The sequence below is a fragment of the Melozone crissalis genome, unplaced genomic scaffold (assembly GCF_028551555.1).
Source record: "Melozone crissalis strain CALT ecotype California unplaced genomic scaffold, PUWL_Pcris_2 ptg000014l_1, whole genome shotgun sequence".
Lineage (NCBI taxonomy): Eukaryota > Metazoa > Chordata > Aves > Passeriformes > Passerellidae > Melozone > Melozone crissalis.
The window spans coordinates 19,241,810-19,261,263 of record NW_026535792.1 but is presented as its reverse complement, the minus strand read 5'-3'; the positions used below and the strand labels follow the sequence as shown (position 1 = coordinate 19,261,263).

The 19,454-nt window shown below is 36.9% G+C and overlaps 1 protein-coding gene across 2 annotated transcripts in view; it reads right to left on the bottom strand.

The window, feature by feature from the left end:
* The window catches only part of VPS13C (vacuolar protein sorting 13 homolog C), a 74,344-nt gene that overhangs the window by 44,098 nt on the left and 10,792 nt on the right, over window positions 1-19,454 (bottom strand). For both annotated transcript variants that reach the window (XM_054273108.1, XM_054273109.1), the window contains exons 9-36: window positions 19,032-19,091; window positions 18,413-18,472; window positions 17,581-17,661; window positions 16,892-16,949; window positions 16,474-16,601; window positions 15,495-15,601; window positions 14,665-14,836; window positions 14,151-14,213; window positions 13,411-13,546; window positions 12,766-12,860; window positions 12,019-12,161; window positions 10,665-10,857; window positions 10,411-10,525; window positions 9,917-10,053; window positions 9,092-9,218; window positions 8,383-8,500; window positions 7,916-8,045; window positions 7,547-7,625; window positions 6,651-6,790; window positions 5,942-6,095; window positions 5,463-5,539; window positions 5,227-5,286; window positions 3,754-3,910; window positions 3,486-3,602; window positions 2,400-2,503; window positions 1,938-2,105; window positions 889-1,193; window positions 494-641 (exon numbers count right to left, since the gene is read on the bottom strand). In XM_054273108.1, coding sequence (XP_054129083.1) covers window positions 494-641; window positions 889-1,193; window positions 1,938-2,105; window positions 2,400-2,503; window positions 3,486-3,602; window positions 3,754-3,910; window positions 5,227-5,286; window positions 5,463-5,539; window positions 5,942-6,095; window positions 6,651-6,790; window positions 7,547-7,625; window positions 7,916-8,045; window positions 8,383-8,500; window positions 9,092-9,218; window positions 9,917-10,053; window positions 10,411-10,525; window positions 10,665-10,857; window positions 12,019-12,161; window positions 12,766-12,860; window positions 13,411-13,546; window positions 14,151-14,213; window positions 14,665-14,836; window positions 15,495-15,601; window positions 16,474-16,601; window positions 16,892-16,949; window positions 17,581-17,661; window positions 18,413-18,472; window positions 19,032-19,091 — 3,432 coding nt within the window. The remainder of the gene's footprint in view (window positions 1-493; window positions 642-888; window positions 1,194-1,937; window positions 2,106-2,399; window positions 2,504-3,485; window positions 3,603-3,753; window positions 3,911-5,226; window positions 5,287-5,462; window positions 5,540-5,941; window positions 6,096-6,650; window positions 6,791-7,546; window positions 7,626-7,915; window positions 8,046-8,382; window positions 8,501-9,091; window positions 9,219-9,916; window positions 10,054-10,410; window positions 10,526-10,664; window positions 10,858-12,018; window positions 12,162-12,765; window positions 12,861-13,410; window positions 13,547-14,150; window positions 14,214-14,664; window positions 14,837-15,494; window positions 15,602-16,473; window positions 16,602-16,891; window positions 16,950-17,580; window positions 17,662-18,412; window positions 18,473-19,031; window positions 19,092-19,454) is intronic.

Sequence of the window (19,454 nt, the reverse complement as noted above, 5' to 3'; positions counted from 1 at the left end):
GTTTTGACCTCCAGTGCTGTATCAATATACATTGCAGCAGTTAATGCAGTTTCTATCCTTTTAATACATTCCTGTCAGTGGCATGCCCCTCCATGATATTTTCATTTCAGTTTCAACCAAGATGTCCCTGGTACTTTCTTTCACAGTACATAAAATGCCACAACAAAGGGCATGGGTGATAGGAAGGTAGGAAGCTGGAGTTACTAAAGCAAATGTTTGCATTAATTTAAACTCCTCTCAAGATGATTCTGTTTCTAAAGAAGAAAAGAATTCTTGCTTCACTTCAAAGAGTTCTTGCTCAGAGAACTGGTCACAAAACCATTTATGTGATCCCCTCAAACCACTGCATTCACCTAGGTGGGGTTAAGTCCTATTTCTTTGCTGAAATCCACTCCACACCTACTAAAACTTGCAGCTTGAAGCCCCTTTGTGCCCAGAAATAACATTAAGGCTTGCTCTCACAGTATTATCACCACCTTCTCACAAGACTTACATTCATTGTATCCAGATACCCTGTGACCTCCAACACTGGTAACTTGTGAAACCAAGCTGCAGAGAGATTTCTTTTCACAGACAAGCTTAAATTAATAGGGCGAAGTATCTGAATATCTGGATGTGTCAAATCTGTCTCCAAAGTGATCCTTGAAACACAGAAAGGGAAAAAAAAGAAAACAGTTGGAAAGTTGGAAGTCACATGTTAGATTTTCGAAAATCATAGAATCTCAAATGCAGCACCAAACACTTTGCTAAGCAGAACAGTTTCTGATTTTGTTACTGATCTAACTGCTCTAAGATAAAGGGTATTTTAATAGCAGATATTTGACACTAGCACCAATCATGGTTTCTAGGCATGAACATTCACGTTCTGCAGAGCATTAGTCACTCTACCTTGACAGTTTCAGCTTTGTCAGCTGCACATCCATTTTGTCAATGACTGGAGGGAGTGAACTGCCCTCTGAGGACACCAAGACAAACTGGTTCTGAACCTTAATCAAGCCCAGATCTATTACTATGGCATTGGGGGAAATGGAGGACTGGGGGATAACTATGACTGGTGCTTTCAAGTGAATGTCCATGGCAAGGCGGAAACTCCTCTGGGCCAGGTCCTTCACACTGGTAGCAGCCTTCTCTGCAGCCTGGACTGTGGCAGCACTCAGGGTCTCCTTGGCTGTCTGGAAGTTGTTCAAGAAGGTCTAGAAAAGCAGTTGAAGAGAATGGAGAAATGTCTGTAAATAGTTTTTACTCTAGGTTAGATTACTTTTTCATTTTCCACCATCATCCACCAATTATTGCTGCCAGTTATGCTGCCTACATCAATGGGAGTTGAATTTTCCACAGAAAAGGCAACCGAGTATCTTCTGCACGACCTCTAATGGAGGGTCAAAGAAGTTCTAACCAGGGCAATCCACTTATTCTAAATTCATCTCTATTCTTCCTTCTTTCCTTAGCTCATTAGCTTTTAGGGACACAATTTTGAAAGCTCCTCTTGCCCTCCCTGAATAGTATTGAATTCCTATTAAAGAACCTATTGAATGAGAGAAAGCCCACTGGTGCTTTATTGAAAAAGCTATCATTAGGGTACTCAGACACACTGATATTTACACTGGTTAATTTTCAGGAAGATTTTCCTCTAGTGTTAGCTCTGACATGTCTGCAATGAACTCAGAATTTTGCTAGGGGTGGAAAGGGCAGCCAACATAAAACCTCCATACTACCTCAATAGCACCAAGTTTTTCTCTGTTTCCAAAACTGAGGGTGGGAAGTGACCCAATTGAAATTTAAATCAGTTACTAACCAAAGTTTTTAATAGCACACAGGAAAAATTAAACCCATCCCTTGTCTTTCAGGAAATGAAACCTAACACTTGTACTGAGAGCACAGCCCAGAAGACTAATCTGAGAATGCTGCAGAAACACAGAAAGGGAAATAAGACTTACCAGGAGAGACATGAGAAATTTGTGAAGGTACACCAGCTGGATGCAGCCCACTTTCAAACATACAGAACCATCCACTTTTGACATGTCAGTGTAGGCTTCTCCCTCAGTAGCATGAGGATTTAATGTCAGATTGAAACTGAAAACCTCATCTCCCACTATAGACACAGCCTAGAAAGAGAAACAGCACCCACCAGCCATCAACAGCTTCTACAGAGGTAATGACACTAAGCACTAAAGATACCATCAGCCTATCAGATTACAAGTTAGATTACTAGTTTTTCTAATCCTTTCAGAAATCCATTCTTGTAATATGAATTTTTTTTATGATGTATCTTACTTGAAAATACTTATTCATGACAAATCAAATACTTTTAGAAGAGTGGAATGTGTATTACATTTCACTTTTATACACATCAAACTAACCAAGAATCAAGTAAAAGTTAAAATCTTGTAGTTGAGTACTTTTTTATGAAGGGTCCTTGAATCAACATCTGTGACAACTATGTCCTTAAGTCGGGCAAAGAATACAGTTTGGCTTGGCTGAAGGCAAAGAGATGAGTCAAGACCTGCAAAGTACAAAAATAGAAACAGAGTCTTGCACAGCAGAAAGGGTGGGGACACCAGCAGAGGAAGTGAGGAAAAGTTAATAAGTTACTTTAAGCATGACTGTACTACAGCTTCAACCAAAACAAAATAGAAATACTTGTAATACAAATACTGTCTCAATATCAATCATCTCTGGAAATAACTGAGCTACAATTTATAGAAAAATAATCAATCCTCTACTTCTTAATAAGCAAGTTATTGAGTGAGTGCATTTCAAGCTATTGAGTGAGTGCACTGAGATTTCTATCAGGAAAGATGTTACTAAACTGAACTATTTGAATCCAATAATTTTGCATACATAATCTTGTGTGAATACATCATATGATTTAGAGATGGGCCCAAGCAAAAGACTTTATGAACTGCACTACTAATCTTGCATATCACACATTCTTAAATATCCGTGAGAGTGTTAGCAACTATGAGGATGGCAGTTAAAGTCAGACAAAAGTGAAACTCCCAAAAGAATTATTGCTAGCCCTTTCAAGGGGTAAAACCAATCAAGAAAACAAAACCAAAAGAAGGAACCCAAACAAACCCCTAGGGTTAAAAACTAAAGAAAACATTTTGAAGGGGTTTTCTTATCCTACATCATAATTTATCCTAAATAACTTAACAGTATACCATAAACTATCTTAGTGCAACATGAAAAACACTTAGTGCAACATGAAAAGCCACCCATAATCAATCTCCCTCAAAAGATGAACCTAATTATTTGAGTAATAACATAGCACATCTTTCTAGCTGGAGGCTAAAACATTACGACAGACTCGAAGGCTGACTTTAAAAACAGGACAACAAGCCATTCTTGCACAGATAACAATAAATAAACAAATAAATCAAAACAGATGCTGCATGTTTACACCTTATTTTTTAGGCCAACGATTAGCAATTGCTTTGAAACTAAATTACCAGAGCAGTTACTTCAAATAAAGAATTTAATACCTTGTATCTTGATCTCTGCAATGTTCTTTTTTTCATCACAAATATTTAAACAGAAGGCATCCAGCTTGGCAAAAAGCTTGAAGTCAAACACATCCTTATCCTTGGAAGGTTTAGACACTAGAAATAAGAGAAGGTGGGATTTTCAAGGTACCTATAAGTCTTTTTTTCACTTTCATCTTTACTTCTACAAAGCTCATTGTGTTTCACTGGATTTGCTTGTATGCAACACATCCTTCTAGAACCATCATTTGGATAATCACAACTGTACCTTTCTTCAATCTAGAGTCATCTTCTTGCTTTTTCTCTTCTTTGGATGGTGTCTCTCCACTCCTTTCACTGCCTGATGGACTAACAGCTGTTAGAAAACTGACAGCAGACATAAGGGCCTCTGTGTGCAACAGGAGGTTCAGTGATGAAAATGTCACCTGTTGAAAACATGAGAGTCCATAGGACCAAACAGTTACTTACAGGTGTCAGAGTCAGATTGAGGTGCAAAAGCACCCAGTGCAACAGAACCATTCCTAAAAAACAGAGAAGCTGCATGTGTGGCCAGCAACAGATCATGAAGGAAAAAGCTTTCTGTAAAGCAGAATGGGGATAAGCTTAGAAAATAAGGGAACCTAGCAAGATCCCAGCTCTTACAGCTGTAACTGCTAACCTGTAACCTCCACAGTACAAAAAAAGTGATGCAAAATTAATTTAGTCAAACACAGCCTTGGGCTTGAATGCCCCTGCAATAACAGTACTACAGCAGGTGGCTGACATGTAGATATTTAGAATATGGGTATTCCTCAAAAAATCCACTAAGGAGTCTAAAAGGTAAGTAAGTGCCTGCTCTGTAGTTTTAAAAAAATTGTCCACTGGAATGGGCTTGAAACTGGAAACAGAGCCCAAATGCAATTCTTCCAGGCACACAAGTCCCCCTGAAGAGCTGCAAGGCAACAGCAACTCCAGATGATGTACAGAAAATTGAGTTCTCTTGACATTAGCACTAGCCCATAGTATGAAGACAGGTAACTCAGCAGCACTGGAGTATTAGAACTCTCATCTCCTGCTGCAGCTTCAGGAACTGCTTTTTGGCAAAAAGATTTCAGTAATTAAAGCTCTCAGATGAAATCTATAGACACCTAAAACTATTACATAACAAGTGAAATATTTCAGTCTTCATACTAAAATAAGGCAGGTAAAATAATGCCATAGAGGTATAAAGAGGAGAAATAACCTATTACAAAAAACACCATCCTTTCAAGATCATCTATTTCAAGAATGCCTCAAGCCACTCTTTTTCTTTAGACTAAAATCTGCCTCAGAAATACACCATCAGTAAAATAAAAAATCACAGTCAGACATGGGTTTAGACTCCTTATAAAAGACAGCCAGCAGAGTGCTGAATTCATGGCACTCACAACACAGATTATTTGACATGAAAGTGAAAGACTTTGTGACTCCACTGTAGTTTCCCACACTGGGCCCCTGAATGTCATGATCCCTGATGCATGAGAAGGTGCATTCTAACAGTAGTTTGAATTTCATCCACATGAGCTACACAGACACTTTTTCAGCACTTCAACAGACAAACATTCTGCTCTAAAGTGGTATAAAAATTTTCAAGGACGTTTTATCACCTGAAGTCTCCTGCTGGAAGGCAGGAAAACAGGAAAGCAAAACAAGTCTTACTAATTCTTCCATTCTGAGCAAGCAAACCAAAAGAAAATAAGCAATAAAATCTGTAAATACTCACTTGAATCATCTGTTCAGTGTTGTTAAAAATTGTCTGAAAATGTGGCCCATTTCTGTCAGCCTGAAAATAATGATTTGCATGATGTTTAATATTAATTCCAACCAGTCACTGTTCTCTTCAGAAGATACAAAATAATCCAACTAGCTCTGAATAGTAGCTATAGGACTATATATAGACTATATATTAAGAATATGGAGAAATGCTTTAAAAATAATTTTAAAAAGCTTTGTGTATACCTTGACATATTCCACCTTCAGAAGGTCTAAGCCAGGCTTGTCTGAGGAACTAATTAGATGAATGGGTCCTTTTTTACCTGTAAAACACCACATGAGATAAACAGGAATTAGGATAATTTCTGTTCTTTCAGAGAACCAAAAAATTTGTGCCTTGAAGGTAGGGATTAACTTTCAGTACCATTTGCTAAAATACATTGCAGCACTAAATATGAGTCACTGGTTTCTCTTTGCTAAATCCAAAATGGCAAATCCCTTCTCCATCCAAAGACTGAGCTCTAAGCCATTTATTTATCCCATAAGCATTATGGTGAGATTCCAGAGCTTACCAACTCTATCAGTGGCACAAGCACTGCAATGGACAGCTGCACATGAGCTGGGAAACTGGAACAACATTTGCATTTCAGAGAGCACAAGGCACAGGAGAGCTCCAGCTAACTGCTATACACACACAAGTCCACTTCTCTGCCCCTGCTTATTACCTCCAATTCCATAGTAATCCAAGCTTATCTTCTTCAAATAAGATACAGCTGCTAAATTGTAGGTTTTGACAGTAGCTTCTGTCCCAAGATGCATTACATCAAATACAAGTACTGTTTCCTCAATTGTCTTTTGTCTGGTGAGTTCTACTAAAACCTGGATGAACAAGAAATGCAGTTATGCCATATTCTCACATGCAGTATTCTCAGCATTTAAACCAACAACAGAAGTGTAAGATTACTGCCCTCCCTGCTTTGTCAGAAGCACTGTTTTTATTACAGATTTTAAAGTATACAATAGAAAGGAGAAGTGATTGATGGTGAAAGATATATATACAAAAAATATTTGGGGATTTTCTCTTTGCAAGAGATCTGCCTGGGACTGAATTTGTTTCTCCAGTGCAAAATTCCCACTTCTGACACCCTAATTATGAGTTGGTATTAATTTTTTCTAGTAAAAATACTCCAATAAGGAACTTTTTTCTTTTTTTTTTTAATACATCTGTGTGTATGCATCATGTTTTATTTATATGCATCCCATACAGACAAGAAATATCTCATATGCATAGAAATATGTGTGTGTGTATACATGAAGGGTTTTTTGTTTGATGATTATGTTTCTGCATCCACTAATCTGGAGAATACTGGTAAAAGAATATTGGAATTTTTTTAAGTATTCTTTAGGCAGGGGAAAACAGAATTAGAGACATACTTCTTTAATTTCAAACTTGAGGTGAAGATCTGTCAGTTCCTCCTGAGTAGGCTCGTCTTTTCTTATTTCTTCTCCTTTAATTACTGAACTGTCAGTTGGTTCAGAGCTTTCCTCAAAATCAAAATATTCTTCTTCAGAGTCTACAGAAGCAAAATTACTTTGTAAATAAACCTTTTCCAGAAACAGAGCTAAATATCCCACTCTCTCTTTCCCATTCCAATTGCATTTTTAACAGCATGATCACTTCAAATCTAACTTGATAAAATAAACTTTAGATCTATACTGCTCTCTTACCTACTGAATGAGAAGGGAACAAAATTAAAGCCCTGTTAAAGACAGCACTAGAGTCTAAAGGCATCATTGGACTTTCAAGAACACATAAGAAAGTAATAATAAGAGAAACTCCAGGAAATAAGTGTCCAGGTTCCACCATAGGAAATTTTTCTCTAGAACAGCCATGAAAATAAATGCTTAAATCCAGAGTCAAAACAGTAATTTCTCAGTAATGTGCTATTCCAGTTCTGCCTTCTCAGAAAAAGGAGAGCTTTGCTAATACAAAACAGTCAGAACAACCTAATACAGTCAGTATTTACAGTTCACTCATTTGAACAGGTTGCTTATGCAGAATATTGACTTTTTTAAAGAAGTGGGTTTGCTTTTTAGAAAAAGCAAGTTTATTCATCAGAGGTAACACCAGTATCAAATCTCCTTATGTGTTTGAGGGTAGATATGACCACCCTGCTGATCTCTGTTGTCCTTACATGCTTTAACATCAATAACAGCTATAATAATAACAGCTATAATAATATTATTAATATTATATTAATAGCTAAAATATCAGCTATCCCCTAAGTTATGGCTGCTACCTTTACAAAGACCCATCTGTAGCTTCTTACCTGACACCATTTCTGCTAACAGCTGGGGTGTACTAAGCAGCCCTTTACCAACAACAGGAATTGTGGGAATAGCTGGTACCTGGAGGGAAAGAAAAGAGCAAAAAAACCAACACAGTATTTTAAAGTTTATATAACTTCGTATGTTCATATTTTCTAGTGATGCTGAATGTTCCACAGGGCTTTCCCCACATTCTTTGGCAAGGTCAGCTCTGCCAATACTTATATTGAAACCAGCAGAACAATGACAAAGGCTCCACCATTGCTTGAGGAAGCCCAGAATGTTCTGATGGTGAGTCAATAAAGACACTAATGATGTTTTTTCACTTGTTTGGGCTTTTTTAAAAGTTTTTTTAGTTGCAGTCAGCTTACCTTTGTGCTTGGAACTGACATAGATGACTGCTGAGGCAGTGGAATGCTATCAATCAGATCAGAGATTGCCTTGATTTTCTGGTCAGAGAGTCTGACATGCACCAAAGGAAGTCCTCCTGACACTTTAAACCTTTTTAAAAAAAAAAAAAACAACTGATTAAACTCCTACACAAAAGGTACCAATTCTTCATTTAAATCTTAACAATATGGATACTCCTCTATAGAGAACACATCACAGTGAAGCCAGGGATTCTGCATTAAAACAGGGCTTGGACCTAAGCAGTAGTTAGTAACCAGCAAAGGCATCAGGGAACCACTACCCAAAAAAGATTTTGCCAACTGTAGTAACTTATTTCAGTTTCTTAGTTAATATCTTCAAATTACAAAGTGCAAATGAACCTTTAGGGAAAACACTTCTCTAAGTACCAAGTAATTCTAAATTAGTCTTTTCAACATTAATACATTACTTTGCCATCCTGGAATCTCTTTCCACCATTGATTTTGCCAACTGTACATGGATATCCATAGGCTGCAAAATGTGCAAAGTTGATGGGTGTTGAAAACGAGCCTTCTTCCAGTCTTCACCTGAAAATGTCCAGTAAATTTAGATTAAAAAAACAACACTTGCTTTAACTAAGGCATCATTCAAGTAATCAAATGGTATAACTAGGAGGGTAAAAAAACCAACTTAAGAAACCTAAAACAACTTAGGTGAAGTATTTTAAGAGCTTTTAATCCCATTTGTGAACACTACTACCTTAGCAGCACTACACCCAACTCTACACTAAAAGATGTATCTACATTGACCCCTAGAAAAACAAATGGACAGACAGATAAAAGATAGAACAGCAACCTAGTATTCTTTTGATTACATAAACTTAAGTGAAGAACTAAGGCAAATTTTAGCTGTGATTTTCTGTGTATGATGGAAAATATAATAGTTCTTTTTATTTACATTCATTGCTACCATTAAAGTGATGCACAGGTCCAAAGAAAAAATGAGCAGAAACTAACAAATTTTTTCAAAGTTTGACACCCTACATATATTATAACGCATCTTTTCATTAACTACTGATTTTAGTTTGTCTTTTTTTCTTTAAAAATCATATTTATTTATTACAGGTATGTAGCCTTTGACAATGTTTTGCATAAACAGCAGCTATGTGGTTTTGTTACCTGTTCTTCCAAAAAGAAGTTGCACATTTTTAATTTTCACATCAAATTTATCATAAGCTTTGTCCATAATCTCCTCTAAAGATGAAAAGTTAGAGGCTTCACTACTGCCTTGATTTATGCTGTTCAGCTAAACACATAAAAAACAAAATAAAAGTTAAGTCTTTAAAACAGACATGTGCTATTCATTCTAGTGAAGATGAAAAGATGATTCATAGGGGTTAATAACTGACATTTGGACTCTCAAAGAGAAATATAATAAATCACTTCACTTATTCTTGCTAAGTAGATTTTTTTTTTGCTGTTACTTCTATCAATCCACTTAATTCAAGCTATTCAAAACCTTTTTTTCACTATAATTTTACTTATAGAATACAACTAAAATAAATCAGTCATTAAATCAAGTTAAATGATTGCAATCTTTCCATTTTAGAGAAACAATTAATTTTCAAACTTCAAGAGAAAAATTATCTTCTCTTTTATTAATAAAAGGCTGCAATTTTACAAAAAAGGAAACAAAAGTTCATGTATTCTGCTGAAGAAATGAAAGATACTAAAGTATTACAATTATGATTGTAACATGATCATGTTTCCTGGGGAGGATTAACTAGTTCCAGTACATCAAAGATACCCTAACAGCTCTGATCAAACGGCTGATCCAAATCTATCTGGTTAGAAATATGGTAAGTTAAAAATATGTTGACACAGATGATCACCCTGCCTTCTGAAAGGAAGATGCTTCCAGATGACATGAAGATGCTTCCATGATGATATGTTAAAAGAGAATACTTGCTTCCCCTGAGGTTATAAGAGACATTATTTATATACCTGAAATGTACCAAAGTCCAGAATCAGCAAATCTGAATTTTCATGGTAGAAACCAGTCCGTGGAACCACCAGGTAGGAAGGTTTCAGATTAATCCTCAAGTCCAGGACTTTCCTCATTTCAATAATGTGAGCTAATCCTTAAAGGAAAAGGAAAGGCCATGGAATGTCAATGCCATTCACAAGTGAAACAACTGTGACAGTCAGCATATAAAAAGATGTTATCTCAAAGATAAAGCCTCTTGAATCAAGACTTTCATAGCATTCTACTGATTTCTTACTAAACTCAAAGCTCCTTCCCACAAAACAGTCCCTAAATCTCCAAGCAATGAGGTGAGAAGTAATTAACTGCATCCCAGCTGAAATGTGGGAACCAACTAAAGGAAAAATCCCAATCCTACCATTTGGTCATCAATCAGAACAGAAGCCAAGTGTTTGGGTAATCACATGGAAACAATTTAAGGGTTTGCCTTCACTGAGATTTGTTACTATCTCACCTGTAGCAGTTCTCTCCTTGATTTCCTCCAGTTTCATTAATGTGGCTGTTGTTAATCTTTCAAGATCCATTCCCTTGCTTGTCTGAAAGAATTCTACCATTGCATTTATTGTTCTCTTAAAAAAAAAAAACACAAGAATTAGCATTATATAGCATTACACAACAAAACCTCAAAATCAGATCTGGACAAAGCAAAGAGAGTAAGAGCAGAGAAAGACAACCCCGGAACACCTGAGAGTTTTGGTTACTACTCACTGCATCATATTTTACTTCCACAGGCTGTGATTCAATAGTAAGGCTCTGGTCAGCTGTGCTGTCCTCTGGGTTAATATCAAACTCAATCTTAAGCAGAGAAGATTTGCTATCCCCTATGGAAGCCACAAGAGATGGCACAATGTTTTCTTGTCTCAGGCCCGTCACATACCAGTTTTCAAGCTTTGCTTCAACCCTAAAGAAAATGAATAGTTAAAAATATTTAATTGGGCAAGGGTTAGAATCAGTTGCAAGAGAAAAGAAAGGCAGAATATTTATGTTAGGTCAATAAAAAGTGTAGGAATGTTTACTACTGTGTATGGATGTAAAAAGCAGTCACAGACCTCTTTTGGTGCAAATGGGAATTCTGTACTGAGAACTGCCCTGACAGCAGTGTTAAGTGGAGCCTGGAGGAAAACACCTTTGAAGAAAGCCATTGAACACCACCAAACCACACCAACTTCACTCATCCTTACAAGTACTTGTTACATAAGAAACTGATTTTCAGGTCCTGCACCTCCACCATTAAAATCCCTGACTTTGGGAGGCAACATATTTGGCCATAATCAGTGTAATCTGCCTGGCTCTGTTGAGATAACTGAACTTCATTTTTTGCAGAAACATAAAACTTATAGGACTATCTGTTCTACTGCTTCAGTCTTGCAAACTAAATTTTATGTCATGTATTTATGTAAAATAATGCCAAAGCTCTTAGTTTCTGTGCAGCATTCAAGCTGCACCTTGAAAACTCCCCAGAATGGTTTTCAGCAAAAATATTTCAAGTGTCAGCTGAGCTGGTGATCTTATGCATGAAGCCTGAACAGAAGGAACTGCAAAAGAAACCAAAAAGTGCACAGATTCATTTTCCAGACATGGCAATCTTATTCACTGACTGTGTAATCCAATAATCATATATTTCTGATGTGCCCTCTCCTAAAACACAGGAAGGTCTCAGTATCTTATGCTCAGGCTGATTTTCCACCTACAGCACAAACACATAATTTTTCATTTCTTAGGCAGTGAGTAACACATTCACTAGCTTGGCTGGAGTGTGCTGGCCACACCATTTCACATGGCTTAGCTATCACTTCCCAAAAGTCATATTCAGCACTTCAACACTTATATTCAAGAACAAGGTTGCCATTGTTCATGAAAACCAGCAGACAGCATTCCCTTCTTCCTGCCATTCTATATTATTCACCAAATTATATTATTTACAACAGAGTACAATTACAGAATGCCAACAAATTTACAAGGCAACGTACAACAAGCACTACCCAAGAAGAGCTAAGAAGCTGGGGAGTGGGGTGAGGAGGGGCAGAGATGGTTCTACAAAAGAAAATACCAATCCAATTACTTAATGGCTTGTGCTCCTGGGCGCTGGGATATTTTGGTGCTCAGATCAATCATCTGCACTTTTAGAGTTTCTGCCACATTCTTGTCTTCTTTAATTGTAAGAGAAGTGCTTAACAGCTTCAGTGTCACAACATGGGCAACATACTAGTGAGAAAAATAGAGAAAACTGAAATTAATCACCTCAATAAGAAAAAAAATCAGAACTCCTCATTTTAACAAACTAAAATGTGTCTAAGTTTTTCCAGACAACTAAGATTAGAAACTCATCTCTATGCAGAAAGCAAAGTACAGAGTCTTTACTTTATTCAATGTTTACCAGTCATTTCTTTAACATAAAACAGTGTAGTTCAACTAGAGCAGAGCAAATATAGTTTCACTCTTTTCAGCATTAAGGAAATTTTTTTAAACCCTGAAGCAAGCATAGCTAAACTACACCCAGTAGAGGACTCAGTACATTACAAAATCATTGTAATTCCATTAAATAACTACATTTCAGAAAACATAGCCTGTATGCCTTCATTATTCTTACTGCTAAATGTCAAGTCTTGGCCTTCCCAAGAGAGGGTTCTGACTTCCCAACATATGTACCATTTTATTACTACATAAATCAGCAGCTTCAGAAGGATTAAATAATATTTCCTACCTGAATTTGAAGCCTTCACATTTCTTCAGGGTAATGAGAGAGCTGAAGGCATCTTGAATTTGTTGTGTGGTTTGTTTTTTTTAAACCATCCCATAGGTTGCTTACCTGCTTTGGTAATGAAAGGTGATGGGAGCTGTCACTATATCCAATAGCAGTATAAAGTTTAGCTTTCTCCTCTGGTGTCATTAGTTCATCAAGAGCTAAAAACCAAAAACCCACGCAATTTGCACCTTAGTAAATAACCATTACCCCTTTTGTTCACATTTGCCTCCTACTACTTCAGCTGTGGTGATGCATTCCATTGATTCTTCATACTGAACTAAATTCCAGATTGCAAAATAATTCACACAAGAGTCTTCATGTATGGTGGTACAGATGTAGCACAGAAATCAATATAATTTTTATTACAAAAGGATCCATAGCCCCTCATGATGAAAACAGATTTCAGGAATTTTAGTAGATCAAACTTTGGATCCAGACAGCAAATCACCAGAAACAGAGTATTCCAATTGTTGCCAATTATCACTATAGCTGTAAGTGAGATATTTTTCTCCTCACCAAGGTTCTGAAAAGCTTATGGCCAATTTGGAAGAATGCCTTATTTGCCAGCTCAATATTCAGTAAGAGGTGCCATGAAATGCACTGCTTATGCCATACTCTCTCCTGCATTGTAGGAAGCAAAAATATTGTATTCTTTTTAATGTATAAGAAGATGTAAAATCTCCCTAGTGCACTACAATCTACACTTACTTTCAGGCACGAGTGGTTCTTCATCTTCTTTAATCCTAGATTCTCTTTTACCCCAGAAACCACTAAACCATCCTCCACTTTTCTTTTCTGCTTCAGTGCTCTTCTTCTTCAGTAGCTTTTGTCCTGATCTTATTGTCTACAAACCAAAAATTAAAACAAATTGGACAAAATACATAATTTATAGTATCGCTATTTTTCTGTAAATAATCCATGTATGTGTGCATGTTGAACATGCATTTAACTGAGGGACAGCAACACCACACCACAAGGAATTAAGAACCCTTTGACTCACCAGACAGAGCCAAAAAGAGGACCAAGGTAAGGGACATGTCTCTGTGTATCTGTGCATGCACAGACACAAGCATGCCTTATTTTTACTTTGGACAGTTTTTTCTACACATTTCACCAGCATTTAGACTACAAAAAGGTAGGAACCATACAAAAAGACACAATTTAAGAGAGTACAAAAAACATTTACATTCCTAAATCTAGTAGATTTCTTAACCTAGTAGTAACAAACCTGAGGACCAATCCTCCACCATTTAAAACTTTTGAACTTGTTTTTGAACTGGTTTCCAGTTTGGAAATCACTTTACTCATGTCCTGGAAAGATAGGAAACTTGTCTTCCAACCTACCTATGCTATCATACACATCAGCACAATGTTTTTAAAAATACTATCGTGACAAAACCATCCTATTTGAAGTGCTGCAATATTACTGAACAGAAATTACTCCTTACCTCAACTTGTGCTTGTTGTCTTGCTAAGATTGTATTGAAGACATCAAGTTTTCTTTCCAGGTCCTACAAAAATGCATTATCAAATTATTTGCTGATAAAACACATTTAGGAAAGGCTCTCCACTATAAATTTTCTATAAGCTCCTTCATATTTACATTTCAATTGATTTCTAGCTCTGCTCATTTGTATCACAGGTACATCCCACCCCCAGCTGCAAAGGTCACTAGAAGTTAAAATCAGTTAGGTAGTCTAGGTTTTTTTCTTAACTAGATTACTCTTGCTCTTCATTAAAAGTATCCATGCTCACTAATCCTCAACCAAAGATAGATTGTTTTTAATGGCACTTCACTAGTATTTTGTTTTCTTTTCCACAATACTTCAGATTAAGAAGGTATTTTCACAGATCCCTTGTGTTCTTGTAAAACCATCAACCTGGATTACTCTCAATTATATCTAAAGAATTATTTCATAGAGGGACTAAAACATAATTCCTCCAAAGAGAAAAGACTCATACCTGGATTTGCTTCTGTGTTTCTTCTGACAGTTTGCTCTGTGTGAGCTTGTTCTTGTACACATTTTTGTAACTCTTCAGAAGCTGCCTGTGCTGTTTTATGTTACTCCATGACCACATTCGAGTACGTCTTCTGATGTGAACTTCCAGAACACTGTTACCTGCATATTTCCACCTACAAGAATTTCATCTTTGTGAACAACTTCCCATTTCATTTGTGCATCACAACTTACAGGTTGCAGAGGTGGTTTATTAGTATGCAAACACTTTGCTCACCACTTGTGATTTGAGTAACTTGGCTTATAAAACTTTCAATGTTCTCAACATCACTTTTGAAAAATGTTTTTTCATTTTTCATGCAGACTCTGAATACAGAGGGCTTACATTAATGAGTGAAGAGCTACAAACCTTCATTATTGACTTCTGCACATTTGCAAATTTGGGCTGTTACAGCACTAAGTGAATTTAAGCACTCTGATAATCAGCATCAGTTAGTACTTTGAAAAAAGCCAACAAAAAGCGTATCAGTTCAAATCTACAGCTGACACACATTTCCCTTGTATAACATTTGCCAAGCTTTTTCTTTAGCCTTTCTAAAATTACATTTTAACCTCTAGTGAGAGTATTGGCATTTTGTTCAAATTTTGGGGACTTCAGCTTAGCAAGTGAGATTTTCATCAACTCGATCTTTTATCACTTGAATCTAAGGGCTAAGCAAAGCTCTGTGGAAGTTATATCAGCATGTGAGTAGTTTTAAAAGTACTTTAAATCACAAAGGAGAATGAAGAGACTGGAGAAGACTCCCAGAGAATGCATGAATGTACACAGCTTACCATTCCTTGGCATTTTTATGGAGAGGCACATTTGGCCTAAATCTTCTGTAGGGTGCATTGCGAACCATGTAATCTATGGACTCCAGCAGGTCTATCATGCTGAGGTACTAAACACAGGAAAAAGTTTCTTAGCAAGGCTCAGGTTTTGTTTGCAGGCACTGCTCCAATTGCATGGCCTTCACATTCCTCAAACTACACAGAAATTTAAGTCGATTCATTTTCATTAGTACCTGAAAGTGGACTGACTGCACCCACTCTTCTCAAAGAACACCACTTTGAAGTCCTGCTTCCCTCCAAGAACAACAGTTTGTAGTTTTACCAGCCTGCTCAGCACAACCTCCCAGGCTTTCTCAAACCAACTTTTCTGTTTGTCAATGCAGCTGCCCTCATTTTAGAGCTGCATTTACATTGGTGCACCTTACTGGTACAGTTCTGAACTCTAGATATATATATACATTTAGACATCAGTAAGAGCTAAAAAGCTCTTTAGCCAACTAACTGTAAGTTCTCTCTCAATAAATGAGAACACAAAATTTCTGGGGAGCCATCTAAATTACTTCCTTGATACTTCAGCAGGCTTTGTTGCCAAAGCCAGCACACTCCATTCATTCCCACCCTTGCTTGTACTTTGGCATCTCTGCAGTTCTAACACTGGATTATAATTTAATAAGGGCTACTCATGATTGCATTCTCTAGGTGAAAAGAATGCTGCTGGAAGGGCTGAATACAGATCAGATGGCTCCCAGAAGGTCCACAGGTAAGAGTGTCAGAGAACAAGAATCACCAGGAAGGGATGGTTACACAGAGGGGAAAAGATCCTACACTTCTCCCACAGGTACTGCTAAACAGTTTAGAAATCCTACAGACATATAAGCACACAAATCCCTAAGAATGTTTTCCAGTGAAAAAACACTATAGTTCATCAAACAACTGAATGTTCAACAAACTGAAATGTGTGATAAATACCAAACCCACTTGCCTGTGGCTTAGTGAATTCAATGACAATTCTCTGTACTTCTACATTGCAATCAATCTTAGGAGTTTTCAGTTCTACTTCTGCATATGGGTTGATATAGAGTCTTGCAGAGGCTGACACTGGTCTGAAAACTTGAAGATTAAAAAAAAATGAGATGGGTTTTTTACTTAAATATAACAAGGAACAGATCAAGCACATCAATGGATAACATGCTCAAGCCCCACAGAATAAGGATGCAATTCTTACCAATGACAATTAAGATAGTCCTGCATTAGTCAAAAAGCCTACAAGTCCTAATATGTTCTATCACATTATGGTTTTTCTAAAAAGATAGTGTGGCCATTCCTGCAGGATCAGATCATGCTGTTGTACACCAGCATGCTCAGAACAGTTTAGATTCACTCATTCCTAGCTCACTTACTGTACTGGTAGTCTTCAGGCTGGTGACCATGACAGGGAATTCCTTTTTTCAGCTGGTCCTGTAAAGGGATACGATTCTGTCTAACAATTGCTGAAGAGCATTACTTGTTTAGAGTTATCAAAACTTTGAGTAGACCAACTTAAGTTCACGTGTATTTTGCAGACTTTTGCAGCTGTCAATTCAAGCTGTGTATAAATTTGTGTTTTCACTTCAGACTGAGATTCAGAGGAAAAAAAAGGAAACATCCACAGACAGGCAATGTCAAATGAACTTGGTTGTTCTTAGACAGCTGGGTGGTTTTAAGCACTGCACAGTTTTGATTCCATCTTTGATGTTAGAACCAAGTTAAGTACATTAACTTGGGTTAAGTACATTATTTGTTAAGGACAAAATAAAACAAAAATAAAGGTATCCATAAAGATGAGCACAAAAGAAGAAGGGTAAGTAGTAGTATTGTACAAGGACACACAGAACACCTTTATAAACAGTAGGGGAAAAATTTATCATCCTATAGGGGTTGATAACAAATGAGGTTCACAAAATTATTAATAATATTGCAATGGATTAACAAATGACCCTGAATACAGTGACCATAAGTATGAGGAGTGGGGTAGAAATCAGTGTGGTGTAGTTTTGAATACTACAAGAGCCAGACAATACAGTAATTAATGCATTTTCTTCTACATTACCAGTATTTGTTCACGGGAGCCATGATAATACATTTTGCTGTTTATGTTCCAATAAGCACTGAGGCTGTCCAGGCACAAAAGCTGCACAGGAAAGAAAACATGCAACAAACTGCATACTCTGTATTCAACCCATCCTACAAATACAGCTTTCCATTTGTGAAAATTGAAAACATATGAAAGCAGATGAGACAGCAAATTAACCATTAGGATTGAGATGTATTTAATCTGACAATACTATTTTGAAATTATAATTGAACTGCAAGTTCTTAAAGCACACATTCATGCACATCTGTTAAACATGACCCTGGATTACAAGGGCAAGGGTGCACAAAACTGGTACTTGGCCTAATGAAGAAGCCAAGACTATTAAATCCTTCTTAGATTGCTCCTATAATTCCTTAGATCTCTGTGTACTCCTTTCTGCACAGGCTTGGGGGTGGTTCAGGAGGTGGGCAGGGAGAACAGAGAAACTGCTTAGCTCCCAGCATCCCAATTACACTAGGAATACAAATTAGATTAGGAAATGGTAATTTGACAACATGTTTGAAATCACAGCTTCCACTCAGGCTTGCTGTATAGTGCATTGAACAAGGGGATCAGCATTCACATTCAACATAAATTATTTAAGCTACGGAGTTTGTTTAACTTTATGCCTTGCATAAAAAACAGTCATTTGTGCTCTACTTGTGCTTAAACTACATCAAAAATAAAGAAAAACAGGAGAATTCAAAAAGTAAACCATTTTCCAATTTCATTTAGAGCCCCAGGTTTACTAGTCTTCAAGATCAGTTGCTTTCTTCACTTGTGTAGGAAAAAAACCACAATACATTACCTTGTATATTATTTTTGCAGCTTCATTCAGAATGGAAGGTGTCCAGTTCTCGTTTGTTGTCTAAAAGTTCAAAGTGATAAAAGCAATTTTGTGCATCTTAGCTAACATAATTGTGGGTTTATCCTATGCTTCCAAGCAACAAATGCATCCAGTTTTTCTGCATACACACACATCAAGATAACATACAAAAATCTGTCAGTTTACTTTGATACTTTGATATTCAACTCCTCGTCCTACCCATAAAATGCTTAACAGCTAAGGCAAAGAGAGGTTAGCTGAAATTTTCACTTCCCATTTCTCAAAATTCTGGCAAAATACCAAACTCTTGATCACCATGATGCAATGTTTGCCCTCATTTACTATGCCTGGATATAACCTGCCCAGTTTCAAAGGTCACTCAGATCACTAGAACAAATCACCAAGTCTCAGAAAGTGTTATGTTCCTCAATCCTCTTCCCTTCTGCTTGCTCAAACTGCCAGTCTATCTGCATGAATAAAAGATTGTCTTCAGTTCCAGCTGTGTGCACACTGTCCCTGTATCTCCTCACTATGTTTCTTTTCCTTTCTGCTACTCCAAAACAAGCAAACACACAAGAACAGGCAGTCACACACACATTACCAGTAAACTCAGCTCCCCCAATGTCATTCCCAAGGAAATCGGGCACTGTGGGTCTGTGATCTACAAAAACAGAAAAATAACAGGTATTTATTTCTCTTGCTGCAGACAAATGTAGCCTTTAAAGTTGACTGAAATCCTGAACTGTTCTGAGCAACTTCCTTTGCTTAGTTAATCCAACTGAAACATTACTGGAACCTACTAAGATAGGCCAAATTAATATGGCTGTAGTGTATAGACTTAGGACTTCAATTCAAACTGAAAATTTTCTTTTGGATTCTAACATCATCATACAGGAAAAAAAAAAAAATTTGAGTACCACATCTCAGTAAGCTATATCACTTTATGATATGCACTTCTTTAACTTCAGAGTCTCTGAAAACAGTCCCAAAGAAAGGTTTGAGAAATACCCTCTTATCCAGTGCT